The sequence below is a fragment of the Dicentrarchus labrax genome, unplaced genomic scaffold (genome assembly GCF_905237075.1).
Source record: "Dicentrarchus labrax unplaced genomic scaffold, dlabrax2021, whole genome shotgun sequence".
Taxonomy (NCBI): domain Eukaryota; kingdom Metazoa; phylum Chordata; class Actinopteri; family Moronidae; genus Dicentrarchus; species Dicentrarchus labrax.
Window position 1 is genome coordinate 3,279,658 of NW_026136724.1, and position 21,534 is coordinate 3,301,191.

The following is a 21,534-nucleotide window of genomic DNA, read 5'->3' on the forward strand; positions in this document are numbered from 1 at the left end:
TATGTAACATTTTTATATAGTAATCAATTTTTATTGCCAATGAGTGAACAGGTTGTAACGTAACTTAAAAAATGGGTTGACCTTCCCAGGTTTTCTTGGTTCCCTGTAGACTGATGGTGTGACATTTATGTGTGCTCCCAAGTGGCTTCTCTTTATGCTTCCCTACAGTGTCAACAGTTAAACTAATGTTAGCTTATAAATGGATACCGCTAATGTCTACAAACAACACAAAGTCCAAAGTCAAATCTAATATTAATGCAAACCCTGTGGAATATATTGTGATGTTGTTGTTTTAGCAAAATACTGTCAAATAGCTTCATCTTGACTTGTCGGGCTGATCTGGCTAGCTTGCCATTGGCACGTTTCTTTGTCGGCTGGTGCTGCAGTAAATGGTCCAGATAAAATATAGAAACATTGCAGGATAGTAACATTATTCTAAATGATTGTAATTTATAATTTTTTTGTCTCATCTAAGGCCTTTTTGGCCAATGCCCAGGATGATGCTCACTTGTGTCTACGACAGGGGCGTTTCCAGGCTTTTTTGTCTACTGTACTGTATGTCTCCATAAATTAGCTGAGTATTAGTATAAAACACCCGATGTCAAAACACATTTTTACTGAAAACCTCCTTTGAAACCATATATTTGCATAAGTGAGGCACTGAATTATACAGGGGTGGCATCAAGTATGTGTTGCAGATTTCCATTATTCCCAATTTGTCCAGTTCCAACACTGTTTATGGACCTCAGTTTGCAGAAATATTCAAATACACTAGGCGAAAATATCACATTTACACCACATGCAAATAAAACAGCACGTTTTTTGGCCACCCCAGGTGCCCCCTCTAGAAACGCCCCCGGCCTACGGACTGTATACTGAGTGAGAGTATCAGGATGCTGACGGCAGTTCACATAACGGCCACTGGGGTTAGTTTTTTTTTTTTTTTTTTTATTTAAAAAAATTATGAGCTCAGTCTGAAATTTGACTTTTGTGTAAAGCAACTATTTGGAAACCAATATGGTGACACAAAAATTAAAACCATCAGGAGAGCAAGACCCCGTAAAAGCTACTCATGGGTGAAAATGAAAGTCACACTGAATGATATCAATATGCGTTTCACGTCTGTGTGTTCAGATTTGACTGAGTAATGATTCAGAGAAGGAGTGAGATTTATGATTGAAATTCTCCTCACGCAGTATCTTCTATCCCCTTCAACTCAGTGTCCACGGAGTCTGTTACAGAGCAGATCCTGTAATCTCCTGATGGTTAAAATGTCGTCCGGAGTTACATTAGCACAGTGAAAATGTCATTCCCCACCTCCACCTCCTGTAATGTTAATCCTGTCCTAAAGGGGCTTCTGCCAGTGTTTCAACTGTGTGTACCTCTGTGTTAACACACCAACAGTAGTAATAAACAACCTCCACGTAAACACACATACACAGAATCAGTCTTCCAACATTTGCAGGTCTGACTGGAAAATGGAAAAAGAAATGTGTGGAAAAAAAACCTTCAGGGCTTTACAGTTTGTCATTCTCATTTGTCATAGAGAGAGCGACAGACACAGACATAAATCAATAAACAGCACGCAGGCTGAACAACATCATATAGGCAAGATGTATATATTGATCTACCAGTTCCTATACATGCTCACTGATTTAGTTAAGTTAATTACAAAACACACACAGTCACAGTCCTCTCCACTGACTTCATTGTGTTGTTTAGTGAAAGACACATTTGTGTAGCTGCATGTACCCACTGCATATCACCAAAGCATCAGTCTGCTGACGGTTATTATCACAAACAAAAACAACCATCACAGAGAAAGACGGGCAGCTCCAATGCTGCGTTTACACTGAGCATGTTTCCTATAATATTCCTCTTGGTGAAGTGTAAGACACACTCTATCAATCTGATTTATGCCATCATGTCATCATTTTCAGAAGCCTGTTGCAGCAGCTGTGTGGAAGTTCAAACTTAGCCTAGTTATAACAAAATAATGACTAAGTTGTGATTTATGCATTACTAAAATAAAAGTGGTCGGACGACAGAGATCAGTCACAACTAAACTCTAAGTAACAACTACATAGTTACACATGCCCCTAAAGTAAATCATACAATGTCACAGATTTATACTCACTGATGGTGAAACTGCAGTTTTTCCCCCACACACAATTTTTCATTAATTGCAGCCATTTTGAATAGCAGCATAATATGTAACCCTTCATTAAACACATGAACTCTCTCTTTCTCTCTCTCTCTCTCTCACACACACACACACACACAAACGATGCATCCTTTCCTTATAAGCTGCGTTTTTCGGTGCAGTACCCTTGAAACCCTGAGAAGCTGCAGTGTATATTAACTGACACACTGTAACTTACACTCTACATTTACTGCCAGATTGACAGCTTAGAGCTAACCATTGCCTCTGCTCATCTCCTATTCACAGTCACTTTTCTGTCGCTCTCTCTCTCTCTCATTCGCTCCTTGCTACGCACACACACGGTTGTTTATTAGCCTAAAACAAGGACACAAGCTTTGTTTAAGAAAAGGCTGCAGGCAGCGATACAAAAGACTGCTGAACAAAACAATGTGGAAAATACACTGATACACTACATCAGCATCGTAGCTCCACTGAGGTTCTATTGGTACCATCCACAACTTTTGACAGTAGAAAAGCAAAAACTGCGTATCGAACTGAACAGAACTGCTTGGTAGAATCAGGGCTTTTGTGAATATTAACAATAAAGTAGCCTACATGTGTAGGTATATGCGGCCTTTTTTAGCCCAGTGTTTGGCTGCATTTTGTGGAAAAATTCCACAGTTCCAGGATTTAACCCATTTTGACGCACTTTGAGCATCGGGCAGCTGAGCTGACCCCTGGAGGCACTTTTTGCTGTGGAGCATGTGTGTGCGTTTCAGAGACTATTGCTCACAGTGTTTCTTAATAACTTACTTGGAATTGTGCTTTGTTGACTCGCCCTCCTGAACCTGTTTTATTTTCTAGCCCAACCCACAGGTCATGTCGACCCGTGCATCACTACCGTACTATCAGTGTCTCTGTTCATCTTTTCTCTCCACACCCTTATAAATGCACAATCTGGAAGATCTGTTAGTTTTTAATTTCTTCCAAAATAATACAGCTGCACAAATCATATATAGACAGTAACCCCCAAATTCCACCAGAAGCGCCACGGTACATCCCTACATCAACATAGTGGCACCAGGCCAAAAGTAAATCAGTCAGGCAGGTTGGAGGAGATTTTAAATTGAGTGTATCCTTTTTGAAGACAAAATCCACAAGTAAACAACGTAGGGCAGGTAACATGCTCTGAAGAAGCCCCGCCTCTGAAACACTCTCGGTGGGATTTGAAGACGCATGGATCACAGAGCCAACCCGTGACACAGACACAACGTTATAAAGACGTGCCCAGTAGAATTTGGGGGTTAAATGACAGACAACAAGAAAGTCCCCCTGGGGGACAGTGCGTACAGGGGGCGTTGTGTAATTGGGAATTTACTCGTGATGTCTTTTTTGTGTAGCACATTATTAAATCATATATTACTTCGATTTGTGTAGCACCTGATTACATCATGTATTACTTCGATTTGGCCCTTTGCTGCATCTCATCCATCTGTCTGTCTTCCCAATTTCCTGTCTATCTTAACCTGTCCTATTAAATAAAGGCATAAAAGCCCCAAAAATATCTTAAAGGAAAAAAAAGCAGGGATGTCTTGGCCACTTCAGTCCCTTTATACTGAATGCTGCCAATTTTTTATATACACCGGTCAGTCATACCATTCTGACCACCTGGGCACCCTGGTGGTCAGAATGTTCTGCAGCCTCATACCAACAGACTGTGATTCACTGTGTGTTCTGACACCTTTCTATCAGAACCAGCATTAACTGTTTCAGCGGTTTGAGCTACAGTAGCTCGTCTGTTGGATCGGACCACACTGGCCAGCCTCCACTCCCCACGTGCATCAATGAGCCTTGGCCCCCCATGACCCTGTGTCCGGTTCTTTTCATTCCTTGGAGCCTCTTTGATAGGTACTGACCTCTGCAGACCGGGAACACTCTACAAGAGCTGCAGGTTTGGAGATGCTCTGTTATCATTAAAGAGAGGGGACCGCATACTGTAACATTTTTACAACTCGTTTTAATGAGCACATAAATGTACTTATCGTGCGCTGATTTGCCAGGTTTTACAACCTGATGGACTGTTTACAGCACAAAGGCAAAAGTGTAATGATGAAGACAGTGCTGGTGTGTGAGCCTATGCATATGTTAAGCATATTCACACACACTTACCGGAAGAGGGCCTCCCTGGAGAGCCAGACATGGTTCTGCTGGACGGTCTTCCAGGAGAAGAGCAGGAGCAGCAGCAGCATGGAGACGCTGAGGACCGTGGTGCCCCAGCGGCCCACCACCGAGCACAGCCGACCCAGGCCGTGAGCCACCAAGATGCAGTAGCCCATACTAGGAGGGGAGAGTAAAACAAAAAAAAGGTATTATTACGCATGGTCCATGAGCTCTTCTCAATCTGTTACTGCATCCTCTCACTCAACACATTCTTCCTTAAACCTGTGTGCAATAACAAATGCCCCCTGGTGGTGCCTTTTACCTAAATCACTTCATATGCTCATATTGTCACCATGGGTGGCTGCTGTGGCTTCCCTTAAAAAACTAAATCTAAACCACTTTCCCCAAACCCCTTGACCTAGATCACATGATAAAATGTGCTGTGTTTTCTATCATTGTTTCTCTCTCTCTCTCTCACACACACAGACAGACACACACAGACACAGACACACACACACAGCTGTGCATCAGGTTCAATGTCATCAGCATCGGTTTCTCTTCGATCGACTTTGTGTGAAAGGGTGAATGTGGCACGTAGTGTAAAAGCGTTTTGAGCGGTCGGAAGACTAGAAAGGCGCTGTACAAGTACAAGACAATTTACACACACACACACACACACACACACACACACACACACACACACACACACACACACACACACACACACACACACACACACACACACACACAGTTTTTTGTCATTCCTTCCACACTATTGCAGTTTCCATCCAAGTGCAGATATGCTGAAATAGTGTGCCTTAAAGCAACAATAACACAAAAAAAGGGAGGAGGCAACACTGAGAGAAAATATCGAAGGAGGTTTAGAGTCGCATGACTTGGAATGGTGATAAGGCTGAAAAAATAAGAGCTAAGATTAGAGGACAGCCCGGTTCAGATAAAGAAAGAAATAATTGTGAGAGAAGGTGGGAGACAGAGAAGTGTAAAGAAGAGGGAGGAATGGAGGTGTCTGTAAGCTGCTGATTTGTAATGTCCGATCCACTTTCACATGTGGTCTTAAATCCAATACATATCTAATTTTTTTATCAGAGTTTTTCAAAGCGACCTCAGTCTGAACGCTAAGGTCGCATTTCATCCGACTTTTATGTCATTGAAGTGAGACGTACGTCACAATTCTGCGCCGGAGGAGGCGGGTCACGGCAATATCATAATCATAATCATAATTTTGTCAGCTCCGATTGCACAAATACTTAAAAACTGATACACACACACTGACATGTGACGTATATTTACGTCTGTAAACACAGCGTGCTGCGCATGCGGGTTACTTTGTGGCAGTAGACTGTTCACAATGGAGTCTGATGGCGGTCGCATTTAAATCATAATGTGAACAACCACGCAAAAAAATCATTGAACATTAAGACATGCAGTGTGCCCGTAGCCTAAGTGCCTAATCACATAGAAAGCAGCATGATGAAATTAATTTGCACATCCATGTGATATAAGTGTTTGATGGTGGTTACTTGAATGTTGTGTACTGCATTTAGTCTGTGACAAAATGGATGCATTCTGTATCCTCTGTTAGCACAGTAATGCCAATAATGCTTGCCAAGGAGTACCAGGTACACAGGTGTAAGATTCTAGGGATACTGGGATTTAATCCACATTATTAGGTATGAAAATATCAATACACTTGAGTATCGCGATATTTTGTTTTGTGATATTGTAGCAAATCTCAAAAAACTACAGTTAAGTGATGTTTAATTGTCATTATCATTGAATTATTTCCATTTCTAATAGAGAGCTCACCCATAGAGTTGTAACGTTTGACACACAATTGTCTGGGGCTCATGGGAAAAACGGTTTGTTAAAGGTCAGGAAAAACACTATATGGTGTTTGTTTTTTTTTTAATCTAAACATATGTAGTGCCTGTTATTACAAATGCCTTTTTCATTTTGAATAAGGCTTTAGTTCTCTGTAGAGTAGTAATTGGACAATGAAATATGAAAATTTCTTCACAATCATCTTGGCCAAAGTAATTGCGATACACAATATTATCACGATAATCATGAAAATATTTTTCATACTTTTAAAATGGAAATAAAACATACAAAAATCAATAGTTATTGCATTACACCTCATCTCCTTGTTCTTTATTTTGGAATCTATATTATTTCCACACATCCAATTTAACTTTTTTTTGTGGGGCATACAACTGGCAAGATTAGCCTCTAGCCATGATGACAGGATCAGGATTTTGGAATGACTGGAAAGAGACAAGCTTCCCTTTGATCAAAATCAATCAGGAAATCAATATAGGACTGTATGCTGGAGAGCCGGACAGCTTTTTTAAGCCAAGCCCTGTGAAGATATTTCCGATTATAATGGAAATTCACCACAATTAATCTGAGCTTTATATGCAGTATATCATCCCATCCCTACTGTAGAGACACAAAGCTGCGCAGTGTGTGAACTGCAATCAACCCAGATTGGAAGGAGGGTGGCGAAGGACTAGCTAACGCATGTTGATCCTTCCAGAAAGACCACCAAGATGAGTTTGGAGAATCACAAATTGGATGCTGTGTTCCAAGGTGGCAGATTCTTTTTCCTAAGGCTTTCTCTTGCTTCTGTGTTTTTGGGTCCATGGAGCATTAGACTCTGGTATGTTCCACTTCATTTTCTCAAAAGGTCAGCACTGCCGGGACCATTTGCAATCAGTCAATGTCATGAATTTGCCTGTCGAAGTTGAACTGATTTGACTGAACCCTACAGGACAAAGACCCAGGCTAGACCATGTTTGTCAAGTTGTCAAGTGAATCTTACACACATTTCTGATGTTCTAAGAAATGAAATAAGGCGAACCAATTTCTTTCAATTTTATTCACATGGGTAGAACTGAATAAAATAAGAATAAATTCAGCCAGGTGGTAATATATGTTACAGTGGAATCCAGCCAGATAATCAGAAGAAGAAACAGCCCTGTCAGAAATCTGAAAAAACATGTCTAGAGAGAAAATAAAACATTGAGGACTTGTTGTTATGGTTGTATGTCACTGTCACCAATATTTCAGTGTTAAAAGAATATCTGGGATGACAGTAGAAACAAATGGTCAGTCAAAGGAGGAGAGTCTGTGCTATAATATATTTGACAAATGTCTGTTGCTTTGCTTGGCATATAAAGTCTTAATCGACAAAAGCAAAAACTACCACGTGAGGATAAACATTTTAGGACACTGAGGATATCTTATTAAAATCTGCTAATGTGATACATCAGGATATAAATATAATATAAATGCACTTGAATGCAAACAACTGACTAAGGAGAAGAACTCAGCAACAAAGCTGGAAGCAAAAATCCACAAAATGCCTTAAAAAAACACAAAGGCTAACTTCAAGAGAAAAGAGCAGCGACTTTGGCCTTTCCAAGCCTCTTTGTCTCTCTTTTTATACTCTTTCACACCATCCGTCCCCAAATTGGCAGGTAGACATTAACCAGCTCAGACACCTCCCTCACTCCCTCTGTTCCTCGCTGTATGTCCTGTCAGCTGTGTCAGACAAACAGTGTGTGCAGCCATCAGTCATTCTGTCACTGATTGTTTCTTATGCTGTTTGTATGTCCTTATGACTGACTGTGTGTTGTGTGTCTTATCTCTACTATATATGTATGTATCTCTATCTCTACTGTCTCTGTTGCAAAAGAGATATTGATCTTAACAAGTTTATCTGATTAAATATTGGTTGTAATAATAATCTTTTCATCTGTACATGTTATATTTTTAAAAATGAATCTAAAATAAACATATTAAATTAGACTCCCGCCACTGACCTATGGTCCTATCTTGGCTTTATATTTGACTCTGATCTTAGTGTAAGTAACCACATAAAAGCTTGTTACCATCTTACAAATACAGCCAAACTCAGGGACTTCATGTCAAACAGCAACCTGAAAAAACTTGCACTTTCATTTCATTTCTTCTTTCGACTCGAATCGGATGTGTGGAAAGCACATCAAAAAGCTTCAGCGCATTCAAAATGCAGTTCATAAAAAAAGTCTAACTCCCACTTTTTGTAATAATATGTAATAATTTATGACAAAATGCAGGTGAAAATGTATTACATTTTACATAATGAAGTGATATTACATTACATCCGGAAAATGATATTCAGGCCAACACTTCCTCTGCAGTCTGATTAGCCACTTGAGATGCGACCATGATGAGAGAAAGACACATTTCGGCTAATCTCTAAAAACTTTTTTTTTTAAATGCTAAATTGTCATCTGGCAATGGCTGATAGGTTCCTGGGTTGCATTTCAGCCAATGTGTTCCACCTATTTCGCTCTCCACAGGGAATGTTTACCTGTATGCAACCAAAGCCCGCTCAACCATGATTGGTTAATACTAAGCGGACTACAAATGGAAACCTGAATGCTTCTGATGCCAAAATCCTGTTCCCTTGCTTACAGGTTCTGCATTCATATGCAAATATATGTTTATAGAGATTAGGTAGAGGCTGGTTAGTCAGTGTACCGTATCTTTTTTAACTGTTAGTGCATTCATTCCCAGTGTCCCCAGGTAAGATCTGTGGTGGAAGTGGTTGTCTGATAATACCAGCATTGAATGATAATTGATACCAGACCGAGACCCAGTGTGTGGGATCAACAGTTTAGTTGTTTGTTTATTTGTTCGTCTTAAATGAGATGGAGAATAACATGCAACAAAGTATCCCCACCCCAACTTGAACTTGCAGTTTTATGGTTAGTAGCTTAAACCCCAAGACGTTATAATGTATTGTTTCACACATATTTCAAACACATCAAAGCAGAAAAAAGAAGCAGTGAGCATCAGAATCACCATATTAAAACCAATTTTAAATATGCCTGTAGCTAATGACATAACAGCTCACAGTCCTCTGTTGTCATAGTAACATAACAACACTTTCCAGTTTGTGAGTTTTCATCTAGGTACAGAGCAGTCAGAAATAGCAACTGTCAGAACAAGAGATGGAAAGATTTGTCATTTTGAGTAGAGCTCAGGAATGCTGATACATTTCAGCCCTCAACACAGTCTGATAAAAACTAAAGTCAGACTGTACACTGAATGCTACTTGACTTATGGCTTTATCAACTGGTAAACAAATAGCCACCATTCATTATATTTCTACACTCATTTATTCAAGATTTTCCTTCATCCATTTTAAGTTTCTGGAGTATTCAATTTAAGCTCAACTGTGGTAAAAGGTAAAGTGTTTTTTCATTGTAGCTTGTTAACCTAGACTGGTAAATTTAGGAAAAATAAAGTATTGAGTGAAAGCGTTGACAGAAAAATGGAGGCTTTGTTCAACCAACTACTGAATGAGGAAGGAGAGGTGAGGAGTCAAAGACTCAATAACACACGCTGAGTACAGACTGACAACAGAGAGGGAACTACAGATAGAAGACTGAGAATTCTTGACATCAAACACAGAACAGAAAATGCAGAAATACAGCAAATACATAAAGTCTGCCTTCTGCACTACGATGTATAGTATAGGGTAGCATCTACACTGGCAAGACGGATTTATAGCAGTGTGTGTGTGTGTGTGTGTGTGTGTGTGTGTGTGTGTGTGTGTGTGTGTGTGCACTGAAACCCAACAGCGTGTGAATCAACATTGCAGAAAATTTGATTATCCTACATGAATTCTCTTATGAAAAACACCCCAATCAGCTTGTAGACCAATGCCCCCGATGCACATTACCATGCTACACACACACACACACACACACACACACACACACACACACACACACACACACACACACACACACACCCCCCAAAGGTACACATAAATGCTCTCTTCTACGTGCAAAAGGCATGCATGTCCTTACCATTTTCTGAAACAACAACAGGCCTGTGTGTGGGTGCTTATATATTCTAGGAACTTTATCCACTTTGACTTGTAGACCATATTAGAGTTGTTATCCTTGAAAAAATTTTATGTTTATGGTTTGGACTTTTTGGGTTACTTTTTGGCCTCTCTTTTCCACTACCTTTACTTGTTGACTGCTGATACACTCAGTTGCCAGGAAACAGACGTCGATATAACAGAATACAATTCAGGAGCACCACAAACTGCATTCATTTCAGCTGCATGGGTGTACCTGATAGTATATTTGCTGCATGTCACTGCCAAATCGATTGAACATTGTTTGTTTGTACATCAGAACAAGCTAGGGACTCTTAAATAAAATAATACTTAAATTTCCCAGAATCCTGCTGGAGAAAGAGCCACGAACCAAGCACCTCTATTATCATTACACGGAGAGTAAGAGGAGAAGATCGGGATGGAGACATATGGGAAGCATGTCTATTTGTGACTTATATTCTGAAACAAGTTCACGTTATTTGACCTTCCAACCTGCATCATTAGGGAAACTACCAATTTCTAACAGCCAAATTTAGTGCTACCCCGCCCAAAATATTTAGCCATACGTCACCAAACTACTAGAGATCTTATTCTCACAACAAGTTGCCTTACATTTTTTATGGATTATACAAAAACATAATAACATAGTGATAACCTAGTAATAAACATAGTGTATGACACCACATACCCATGCTTCTTTAATGCAGTGTTAATTCTGACCTATTTTTCACAACAAAAATAAATGAAAAGTATGCTTTGTGAACTTCAAGTATGACGAAATGTATTGCATTTTTCGTCAACGAATAAAAACGAAACGATTGATGGACGGATGAATAGACAAGTGAATTTGTTTTTATTTAGATTCACACACCGGTAATCTCGACTGATTGAGTAAAACAGTATTTTATTTATTAGCAATTATCAATAGCAACAAAGACCGTTGGCTCTTGTTATGGCAGTCCAGCATATTTTTTGGGAAACTTGATGTGCCTTTGAAAAGTGACTCCAATATCATACCTGTTGAATCAGGTTTGATTTATTGGCCTGACTTGGCATTTTACTTGCCCCGGGCAACTGGGCAATCCTTACTGTTGAGCCATGCATTTGTAACGTCAATGTTAGGTTCAATTTGCAATCTTTCACTTTGTTTTTAAAAGGAACGAGTAAATTCTAAGATTAGGATGTTGTCCACCTAAATCTGCCTCTGGATGTTCACTAAAGAAATATCACTACATTAGCCAACATTTTAGGTTAACTTCTTAAACTAAACCTAAACACTGATCAGTATTTCAGTAAACACCAACTGAGGAGAGTCAGCCTACTGGCTGTATTACTGCAGGGCATAGTGACATGGACACAAGGACAAGTAAACAGTGCCTTTTCCACTAATCCCATAATACTAGAGAACAACTCCTGTAACCATGGTAACTGTGTACAATAAAGATGTAGTCTCAAAATACTTAAAAGACATTAAAAAAAACACAGGTCAGCAAAAATGTCACTTACAAAAACATGCTTTTACTCTCAATGACTTAAATTTGACTAAAATTAAAAAAAATTTTGTCAAAAGATGAATTTTAGGAAGGTAGTGCACATAATCATATCATATTAGATAGCAACTACTAGAATAAGATTCAGGTTGTAAGAATAGAACATGATTCTTTAGACCTGTAAACCCTACATTCAGATTCATTCCTTCTTATACTGAATAATCATAGGTCTCTCTGAGAGTTACAAGGAGTTCATCTTTTATAAACTGGCAGATTTACACTATTTTCAGAACTGAACTGCCTGCTGACAACGAAATGTAGAAGCAATTAATGTCATTAAAAAGGCATTTTGTTGATGTGTGTTTACTTTAGCTGCTAACAGTATTGATGGGGTGTCATGTTGGAGATAAAGTGTTGAACGAGTGCACAGGCTTGTGACTGAAATGTGGATTAGGTTCAGGTGAAGGTTCTGGTCGAATTTATGTAGTGTAGTAAAGTTAAGGACAGGGTGTTAGGGAATCAATGCAGCCAGCAGAACAGTCAGCAGAAGAGGTCATGTGTGAATGTCTGGTTTTTCAAGGGTGGATTTAAGAAAAACTTACGGTCAGAGTGTGTATGTGGGTGTACTGTAGGAGTGAGAGTATTACGCTTTCAATGGAACCATGACAGCGGCCAACTGTAACGTGTGTTTGTGCCTTCAGTGAAACATTTCTCTGCTCTGAGTTGTTTTTGCAGTGAAATGATTTCCTTTACAGTGCAGACTTCCCTCTTTACTCTACTGTCTCAGGGCCGATGAGCCAGAGCAGCAGAGCTGCTGACGCTCATATGTCACCACGGAAACACAAAGGCAAGGTCAGCAGGAAATAACACTGTTCATAACCTGCTTCCTTCTGTGTCTACCAATACACAGCTGAGGTGACTGGGTGTCTGCAGTGGGTGTTACTGGTTGGCTACATGAAACGCACATTACATTACATGTAATGGTGCAACAGTGAATATTTACATATATCAATACTGAACATGCATAATACTCTCCTACGCACTAACCATCTGGAGGAAAGGCTGCTTCCAATGTGGAAGCATGTAGCCCTCACTCCTCTCAGAGAGGAAAAGGGAGTCAGAGCTGAGAACTGTTGAAGCAGAAGCAGAAGTGTCTGTCGACAGTGACACTGCAATTAGCCATGCAGCAGGTTAAGCGAGCGCTGAGGGAGATCAAGTCAAGGGATTTCTCTGAGCTCTACCCCCTGAAGGCATCTGCTTCCAGCTAAAGCCCCCCTGCTTGGAGGGAGAATTCACTGTGAGAGTGTTTCCTGCGAGTATGTATGAGCAGAACCCATGGGCCCTCTAAGCCGAATCAAGGTCACCCACGGCCCTTAAGGATCTCATGATTCATGGGAAACATTTACACACTTCACGCATCACAAAACTGAAAGGATAAACTGCCTATGGAATCAGAGAGAGAGAAAAAATGAGGAAAAAACAGCTCTGAGAGATGGCAATTTAGTCTGGAGTGAACTTGAGAGGAGGTGGAGATGGAAAGAAACAAACAAATGAGAGATGAAAGGATAAGGGGAAGAAGATAGATGGGAGGAAAACAAAAGTCTTAAAGCGAGGGACGAGATTTGGGGTTAATGAGGGAGTGATGGAGAGAGTGACAGCGGCAGCTGGGGACTGAGGGAATGATGGACAGATTAGCTGACAGAGAAGAGGAGGACGGAGAGCAATTGAGAGCAGAAAAACAAAGTAAGTAGAGACTCTTCAATGAGAGTGGAGAGGCTCTTGACTTGAGAGTGATACTGCTGTGTGAGAGTGTGTAAAGACACACTGACACATACACACCAGGAACAACCACAGTGCTCTCTGGAGCTGAGGCGAGGGGGCCGCTGCTCACCTCATTACAGCTTTCAAATGATTAATATCCCAAATAAGTGAAAACATTAATATCATTAGTAGTGGTGAGACGTCTTGTACAGCTGAGACAGTGACACGCAGTGATCATACAGACGTGCTTTTCATGACTTTTCACGGTTTATATTTTATTTCTTTAATTGTGTTCATTTATTCCAACATTGGTCTTATTTTGGTAGTTTCGTCCATCTCCCCCCAAGTTGTCAAATACTACTGCCATACAAATGCATATGTACATTCCACGGTTCTGGTTGCATTACTCAGATTTTATGTAAATGGTGGTGTGTTTCTTTATTATTGTTACAACTGTGGGCGACTTCCAGCCCATGTACTCAACCTTTCTTTAGTCCTAAAAAGTGATTATCACTCACGCACGCACGCACGCACGCACGCACGCACGCACAGAATGTCTTTGTCTAGAAACACAAGATTAGGTGCTGTTTTTGGCTGTCTGTGTTGTTAAGTAAAATTAGATAGTGACGCTTTTCTTTAAATTAATCTTTATTTCAGCTAGTTAGTTGGTTTGTAAAGAAATCTGATCTCCTTATAATAAATCATTTTGATTCAACCACTAAAAACCTGGTTTGTGTGTTGCTTCCCTTGTCCCTTTACGAGCTGGGTCGTAACACATTTGTTCTGGCTCTTTATGCCTATATTTGATAGGGATAGTTGAAGATTGACAGGAAAGGAGCGAAAACAGCCCTAGTATGTATACTGGCTCTAAGTTGATAAGTACATTGTTATTATTAGCGATAGACAGGGTGATCGAAAACTATTAAAACAAGACTCAAGTTGCAAAAAGTAACAAGAGACATTTCTTGGTCACTCAAAGTTTGAAGGCTAGATGTCCACCCTTTCTATCTTGTTCTTGTTTTAAGAAAATCTGAGAGATTTCTCCAAGGCATTATATCTATTTACTCTTTATAGACGAGTAGGAGTAGAAATTCACAATACAAATATAAATGTAAGTACATGCCCACACATTCTGACTCACCTTGGCATATAGAGAACCCTCTCGGCCACAACAAATCCCACCCTGAAGAAAAGGTTACTGGCAGGAATGAAGGGAAAGACCAGGAACAACATTCCCACCAACACCTCCCTGCTCTCCTGTCTCTGCAGGGAGAGAGAAAGACAGAGACAGAGAGAGAGAGAGAAAGAGAGAGAGGAAGACAAACAGAGATATGAGTACATTCACAGCAAACAAACCTGATGTTACATTTTTCAATAAACCAAGTCAAAAGGCTCCAAGCGTAACCGTTTCCAGCAGCTTGGTTTTGAATGGTAATATGTGCCATTCAGACTCACACTCACACTCACACACACACACACACACACACACACACACACACACATGCATATGTGCACAGCTGTGACCAATCTGTCTTAAGTATTAACAATCATCTGTGCAACAGAGAAGCAATTAAGGCGATCAAATTATCAAATAACAGTTAATTCCTTTTTCTAAAGAGCCCATATCTGAGGCCATTCATATTTCATAATGCCCACAGCCTCTGCCTTGTCTCCTTCCATGTTATCCCACCATGGCTGTGTTTATTTGAACAAACAGGCCTGTAATTGGCTGAGTCAGCGGCCCCTCGCTGGGTTCAGCAGATCGGCTCATTAGCAGTAATGAGAGCGAAAGAAGTGTGAAGTGCTGATTAGTGTCACACCAATCAGACGCTTGTTCTGCCGTCAGCGGGCTCATCGACAGCTATTGAGGCCATCCCTGACTAGAGGGGACCTATAGTGATATTATAGAAGCACAATGAACAAACACACTCTGAAAAACACTACTGATGCGAAGCCCTGCTGGTAATGGCCTGAAAATTACACAGAGAAGAACACAAAAACACTGCTGTACGCTGATATCATCAGACACTGGTACTGCCATAAACATTATGAACATCTACAAACATAAACAGAGAATTACTGCTGGAGTCATAGTCAATGGACCTACAGTAATCTCACAGACAGTAATGCACACACAGAGTTAGTGATACGACAGCAGACTGCAAACAGGCTGAGCATTATCCGCTCAAACAAACTGCAGCGCACTTATTATAATTGTTGATGGGGTAATAGTGTACCGATATTATCGACAGATGAACAAATACAAACTCCCTTAGCTACAGTAAAACTGCTTCTAAATTCCCTTTGTGCATTTATTGTCTATTGAGTCATACATGGTGGCTACAGAGTGCCACAACAAAACCACATGTAGTGTCTGCAGTGGTCGATTTGAATATTTGTAGTTTATTTTTAGTTTATTATATCATTAATATTTTATGAAAAAATAAAACATACATTTTAGGTACGAATTTGTCAAACCACAATAAATTAATAGAGTAGGGTGAATGTCTAACCTTGTAAGGGCAGCTGGACTCACAAGATCATGAAATCTCGTGACAATCCATTTTGCCAGGCTTCAAGCTATGCACTTGTGTCCAACCACAGTGGTTTGGACCAATCAGCGTCCAATGAGGAACTACTGGCAGCTACGACCCTAACCCTCACCACAGGCATGGTTTAATGCTAAGTGTGTGTGAGAAGGACTGATTGGTCAAAAACAACAATGGCGGCTGCTAAAGAGGTTAGCATAGATGCTGCTAGCATCAGTTCTATCAGAAGGGAGAGTATTTCTTCATTGAAAGAAAAACAAAGAACAGAACTGACAGGTTTTCTCCATGGAAAAGATGTTTTCTCTCTTCTCCCGACTGTCTTCAGTAAGAGGTTGACTACGTTATATGGTTCATTGATCTGACTGGTTGAAGTTCCCTGTCCCTACGATTACAATCAAAAAGGTATTCTCTCATACTGTCAGTTTTATGAATCGTTTCTTAATATATCTATCTTCTCAAGCAATTGTCTTGTCTTTACTTGTATTGTTGTCAGTTTTCTGTTCCTCTATTAGTTTCCGTTAGTATAAGTTTATTTCGGTCTATTGATTTCCACTTGCTTATCTGTTCATTATCTTTTCCTCTGTCCATTACTTAGTCTCTCTGTTCCTTATCTAGTTTCTGTCATCTTCCCGTCAACTCCAATTTGCGTCATGCGTCTATCAATGTGTGTGTGATTCTGTGCATCAGTGTGTGAATGTGCATGAATGCATTAGTTTCTGTTCGATGGGCTTTGCCATCACTGAGTGAATGTGTGTGAAAGGGTGAATGTGGCATGTAGTGTAAAAGCACTTTGAGTGGTCAGAAGACTAGAAAGGCGCTGTACAAGTACAGGTCCATTTACCATTTACCATTTACATGGGACACTTGGGTCTCTTCTGAGGTTTCCGGGTCTGCCCAAGTTGGACATGGCTGGAATACCTCGATAGAGTAGAGTCCAGGAGAAATCAGATGCACAAACCACATCAACTGGCTCCTTTCAGTATGAAGCACTGCTTCTACTCCAACCCCTGAGCCCCTAAACTTGTCTCTATAGGGGGGAAATCAATTACCTGCAAAGGAAAATTATTTTGGTCACAACTAAAAGCTCATAACCATAGGTGAAAATTGGAATGTAGATCGACTAGTATATCGAGAGCTTCAGGCTACGCTCCCTCTTCATTACTAAAGTCCGGTACAGAGTTGATAACGATGCAGCACCATCATTCTGTCAATCTTGCCTTTCAACCTTGATTCATGAGCAAAACCGCAAAGTTACTGAAGTCCTTCACTTGGGACAGGGAATTAATCCCTACCCCAAGGGGGGAAATCATTTTTCAACTTGGTTGAAAGCCAATCCACTGTGAATTAATTTTGATTTCTACTAATTGATGCCGCCTGTGACTGTCTACTGAGCCAAATTTGTGGTTAACTCATCACTTGCAATGAAAATAATGAAACAAAGACGCCATCACTGTGGTTTCCAGTGGAGTTGGAGGGTTGTTACTTCTAATTGCTGGCTACCATCCTAATTGCCTGGCATCAGACTACTCTCTCTTCCTCATCTTTTCTTAGCTCCCTTCCACTTTTCTTCCTTTGCATGTCTTTAAATCTTTTTGTTCTCTCATTATTTTCTCTGGTCTTTTGATCCTCTGCTCCACTTTGATTTATTTTCTTCATTTTTCTGTCTTTATTCTCTTTCATCACTTCAGCTTCCCCCTGCATACAGCACTGTAACTGGTAGTCCTTTAAGCATTGTGGCAATCTTGTCTGGACTCTTGGCTGGTATAGCTGTACTTTACATGCCTGACTGCATGTGCTGCATTCACACCAATAATTTCAAATATACAGTACATACAATTTTAACAATCACACTTTATTTTGAAGTCACACTATTTGAAGAGACAGCAAGGAGAGCTGAGCTGAACAAAATGCTTCTTGAACTGTCTCAGCCTTTTTTGTGTCTTCCAATATATAACTAAACACACAAACGCCAGAGATGGGTGTGTGTGAGAAAGAAAGAAAGGTAAAGGTGGTAAACAACTCCTTCTTGTAACAAGATGTTACCAACATCAGGTGTGATGCTAGTTTCTAATCTTCTGCTGTGAATATGTTTGCTTATGGAATTTTCTCCCTAAGTGAGTGGTGAAACCCTATTTCAAAACTGGATAAGAATTGTGTTATCTGCATCCAACATACTCTTCAGTGTGAGGAGGCTGTGCTTTTGTCCCAGGAGAGTTCTGCCCATTTCAGGGGCTATTGTCTACAAAGTCCTCATTTCAAACACAACAGCTCAACATGGCTGTCCCATTCCAAAGGCTCATCCAATGTCAGCAAAATGCAGTCTCCTAAATTTTGAGGTGGCACAACCAGTGTATTCGTTTGCAGGAATTTGTACTGTGCCTCAATTTCTATGGCATAATTTGTTTAATTCTAGTCTAGGCTCACAATGAGTATGGTAAATCTTCTGTAAACTTATTAAAGCCTATTGGCCTCTGTGCTCTGAGCAATATCTTCATAGGCCAAATCCTTTGAAGGATGTTGCCCTATCTATAATAAGACTTGGTTCTAATCTCATATAGCCGAAACTTCAACTCACCAAGCCCACAGACATTAAGGGATTATATTTGCACTGCATGTAAAATATGAAAACTCCTTATTTTGGTGCCATACGGTGGTGGTATCAAGAATGATGCCGTGTCAGACAGCAAATCTGGCAGCAAAACTTCACAGCACTCATCTACTTTGCCATTCTTTTATTTGAAGTTAAGCTACTGTCAAAGAGAGAGTCACTTCCTTCAGATTTTAAAAGTCTAGGAAGCCAGGGGCTATGGATTATGCCGTTTGCACTGCTGGAAGGCCTTTAATGTGAAACATCTGTGCAGGAAGTGATTAAAAAACTGCAGTAGAACTGACTGCAATTAATTAGTGAATGAAAACAGTGTTTCTGTTTAAAAAATGCAATTTAGAGCAACAGATTATTGAGTATCACATGACTCTGTTATGCTGTGGAAATTTTCTGACTTTTCGGTTCCTGATGGTAATTTTTGTTCTGTATATGTTTTCATCGGGAAAGCACTTTCTGCTTAAGCTTGAAAGGTTCTTTACAAATAAAATTATTAAGGTTATTATTATTACACACTGGACCTTTAAATCTCTGAGCCACCAGGATGGCCCATACTAATTTGACAATTTATGGTGGTGAGTTTGTGTACTTATCACATTAAAGCAAAAATCATTAAAAGAAATATTGCCATAACTCAGTCCTACACATTGATTTACAACATTCTCCTGGAATATACCATTGTATTGTCCAACCCTACTACAATCACATACAAATTCTACACAGTCCAAGCATTGGTTAGGAAAGACCACACAGCTGGCTACTATTACCAATAAAATGGTGCCACAGGGACAATTTGTTTCTACCCAAAAAACAGAAATCCAATCCGAGGTGTTATTTCCATAGGGGAGTGTTTTCAACCTCACATCCAACAGAATGGCTGTCTAAGGACTTCTAAAGAACTGATTCTAATTTTCCAGGAGTTATCTCCAGACCTCTGCGAGTGGACCCAGCAGGACTATCCAGGAAAAGAAGACAGAAACTGAATGAAGACCTGCCACCCACACTGGAGAGGCTAGCCAGAACCACAGATGGCCGGGCATCACACACACACACACACACATACATACTTGCAAAAACTGACCGCTGGCACTAAAACATCCACACACAGGCACAGACACACTGACAACGGCTTCACAGGACTGGACGGAAACATAAACAGGAAAAGATAAGATAGACACATACTGACCATACACACAGACAATGGCCATATAATCCTTGACTATGTGGAAATTACTGCAAAATCCATTCAGTGCATTTCTCCCTTGAGACAGTTTCCAAACATAATTCTATGTGTGTGTGTGTGTGTGTGTGTGTGTGTGTGAGAGAGAGATCCAGCAGGTCAAAGACTTCCATTTTGCTGAGCACATTCTATGTGTGTTTTCCACTGAGTGTTGTGGACCAAAATGAAGCTCCATTTAAAGTGCAACCTTGCTTTAAAGCAGGAAGGAAGTTAGGATCCATCCACCGAGACTTGCGCTGGTCGTTAACGCCATGTCAATCATGTCGTTGGGTCGAGGGAGAGGGCAGGAAGGGGCACGCTGGAACGCAAATTACTTCCTGAGGTCGCAGTGGGGTCAGCAGTGTGCGCTTTATTCAGAATGGGACTGCAGCGAGCGAAGATCGCAAGGGTCAGGGGAACATATTCATACTGACAGCTGCATGAGTGTGAGGAAGGTAGAGTGTGAGTGTGAGACTGATTTAAATCACAATATCACCAGCAAAGAGAAGACAAAGTGTGGGTACTATAAAAACTCTATAGACACCATTCAAATGAATTTCCTTCTCTGTCTACCTCTCTCTCTCTTATGCACATGCAACAAAAAACAATATTAGCAGTACTATTAACATTTAAACAAAAACCATCACACACTTTTCTCCTATCCTGCAGCTCTCATACAGTCATAAAATACAGAATATCTTTCCAGAGAGACTCCGTGTTGGTGGTGTTGCTCTCAGTGCTGCTACAGGCTCTGCATGACCCAAACGCCTCAGAATGAAACTGGACACATCAGCCCGTCACACACAGGAACTGGATGAACAGCGACAGAAAAATCACTTCTTTTTTGTTCAGTTTCATTCAAATCTGAACAGAGTCTGCTTTGACACTAATGGATCTAACGTTGGTGTTAGGTTAACAAAAAATCTGCCAGATAACACATCTGATTCACTTCAAACTGTGCAGCTCTACCTTACAAATAAGTCAGACTGGCCTAAAGTGGGTGCTACAATTATAGGTCAGATTCTAATGCCTACACAGAGAGAGCGTTTGACATGAAACTCCACAAATCCAGATGTCCTTACTAATTACACTTATCTGATGTAGTGTTGAACAGCATATTTGTACTTACTAAATAAGCACTAGGGATCTGGAAATGGCAACGTCCTATCGTTTTTAAAAGTCACCACTGTTTTACTATGCATGTTCCAACTTTAGCTTTTGAAGACACGGGTCTGTCACTTTCAGTGACTGCTAACCGAGGATCTAACACTGCGTCTGTATTACAGGTGATTGAAACCAGCAGTAGTGGAAGAAGTATTCAAATAATTTACTGCAGCCTTTCAGAACGCAATTATGTTCCAAATATTATGGTGGATTTATATTCTAAATGCACTCATAAATCATTAGCATCCATTTATAAATCATTTGCATTAAAAAAAATTCAAATTATTTTTTCTGCCCATTCCAACAAATAATAAACTAAAATCTAAAAAAAGTAATATCACATTATGGTAAATTGATTTAAAATGTATTTTAGTGCTTAATTAAACCAAAAGTCTAATATACAACCTGTCACCCAGCGAGTCTGATAGATCTTTCATCTGTATGTGTGTGATATTTGTCCAGTTTATGAAATCCAGACCACACATCATGTTGATAACTAAACTCAAATTGTAGCCACTAACTA

General features: G+C 40.1%; 1 protein-coding gene across 1 annotated transcript in view; it reads right to left on the reverse strand.

Annotated features, from left to right (window-relative positions):
- tmtc1 (transmembrane O-mannosyltransferase targeting cadherins 1) overlaps positions 1–21,534 on the reverse strand; it is a 141,572-nt gene that overhangs the window by 26,683 nt on the left and 93,355 nt on the right. The window contains exons 8-9 of the mRNA XM_051391690.1: positions 14,619–14,740; positions 4,313–4,480 (exon numbers count right to left, since the gene is read on the reverse strand). Coding sequence (XP_051247650.1) covers positions 4,313–4,480; positions 14,619–14,740 — 290 coding nt within the window. The remainder of the gene's footprint in view (positions 1–4,312; positions 4,481–14,618; positions 14,741–21,534) is intronic.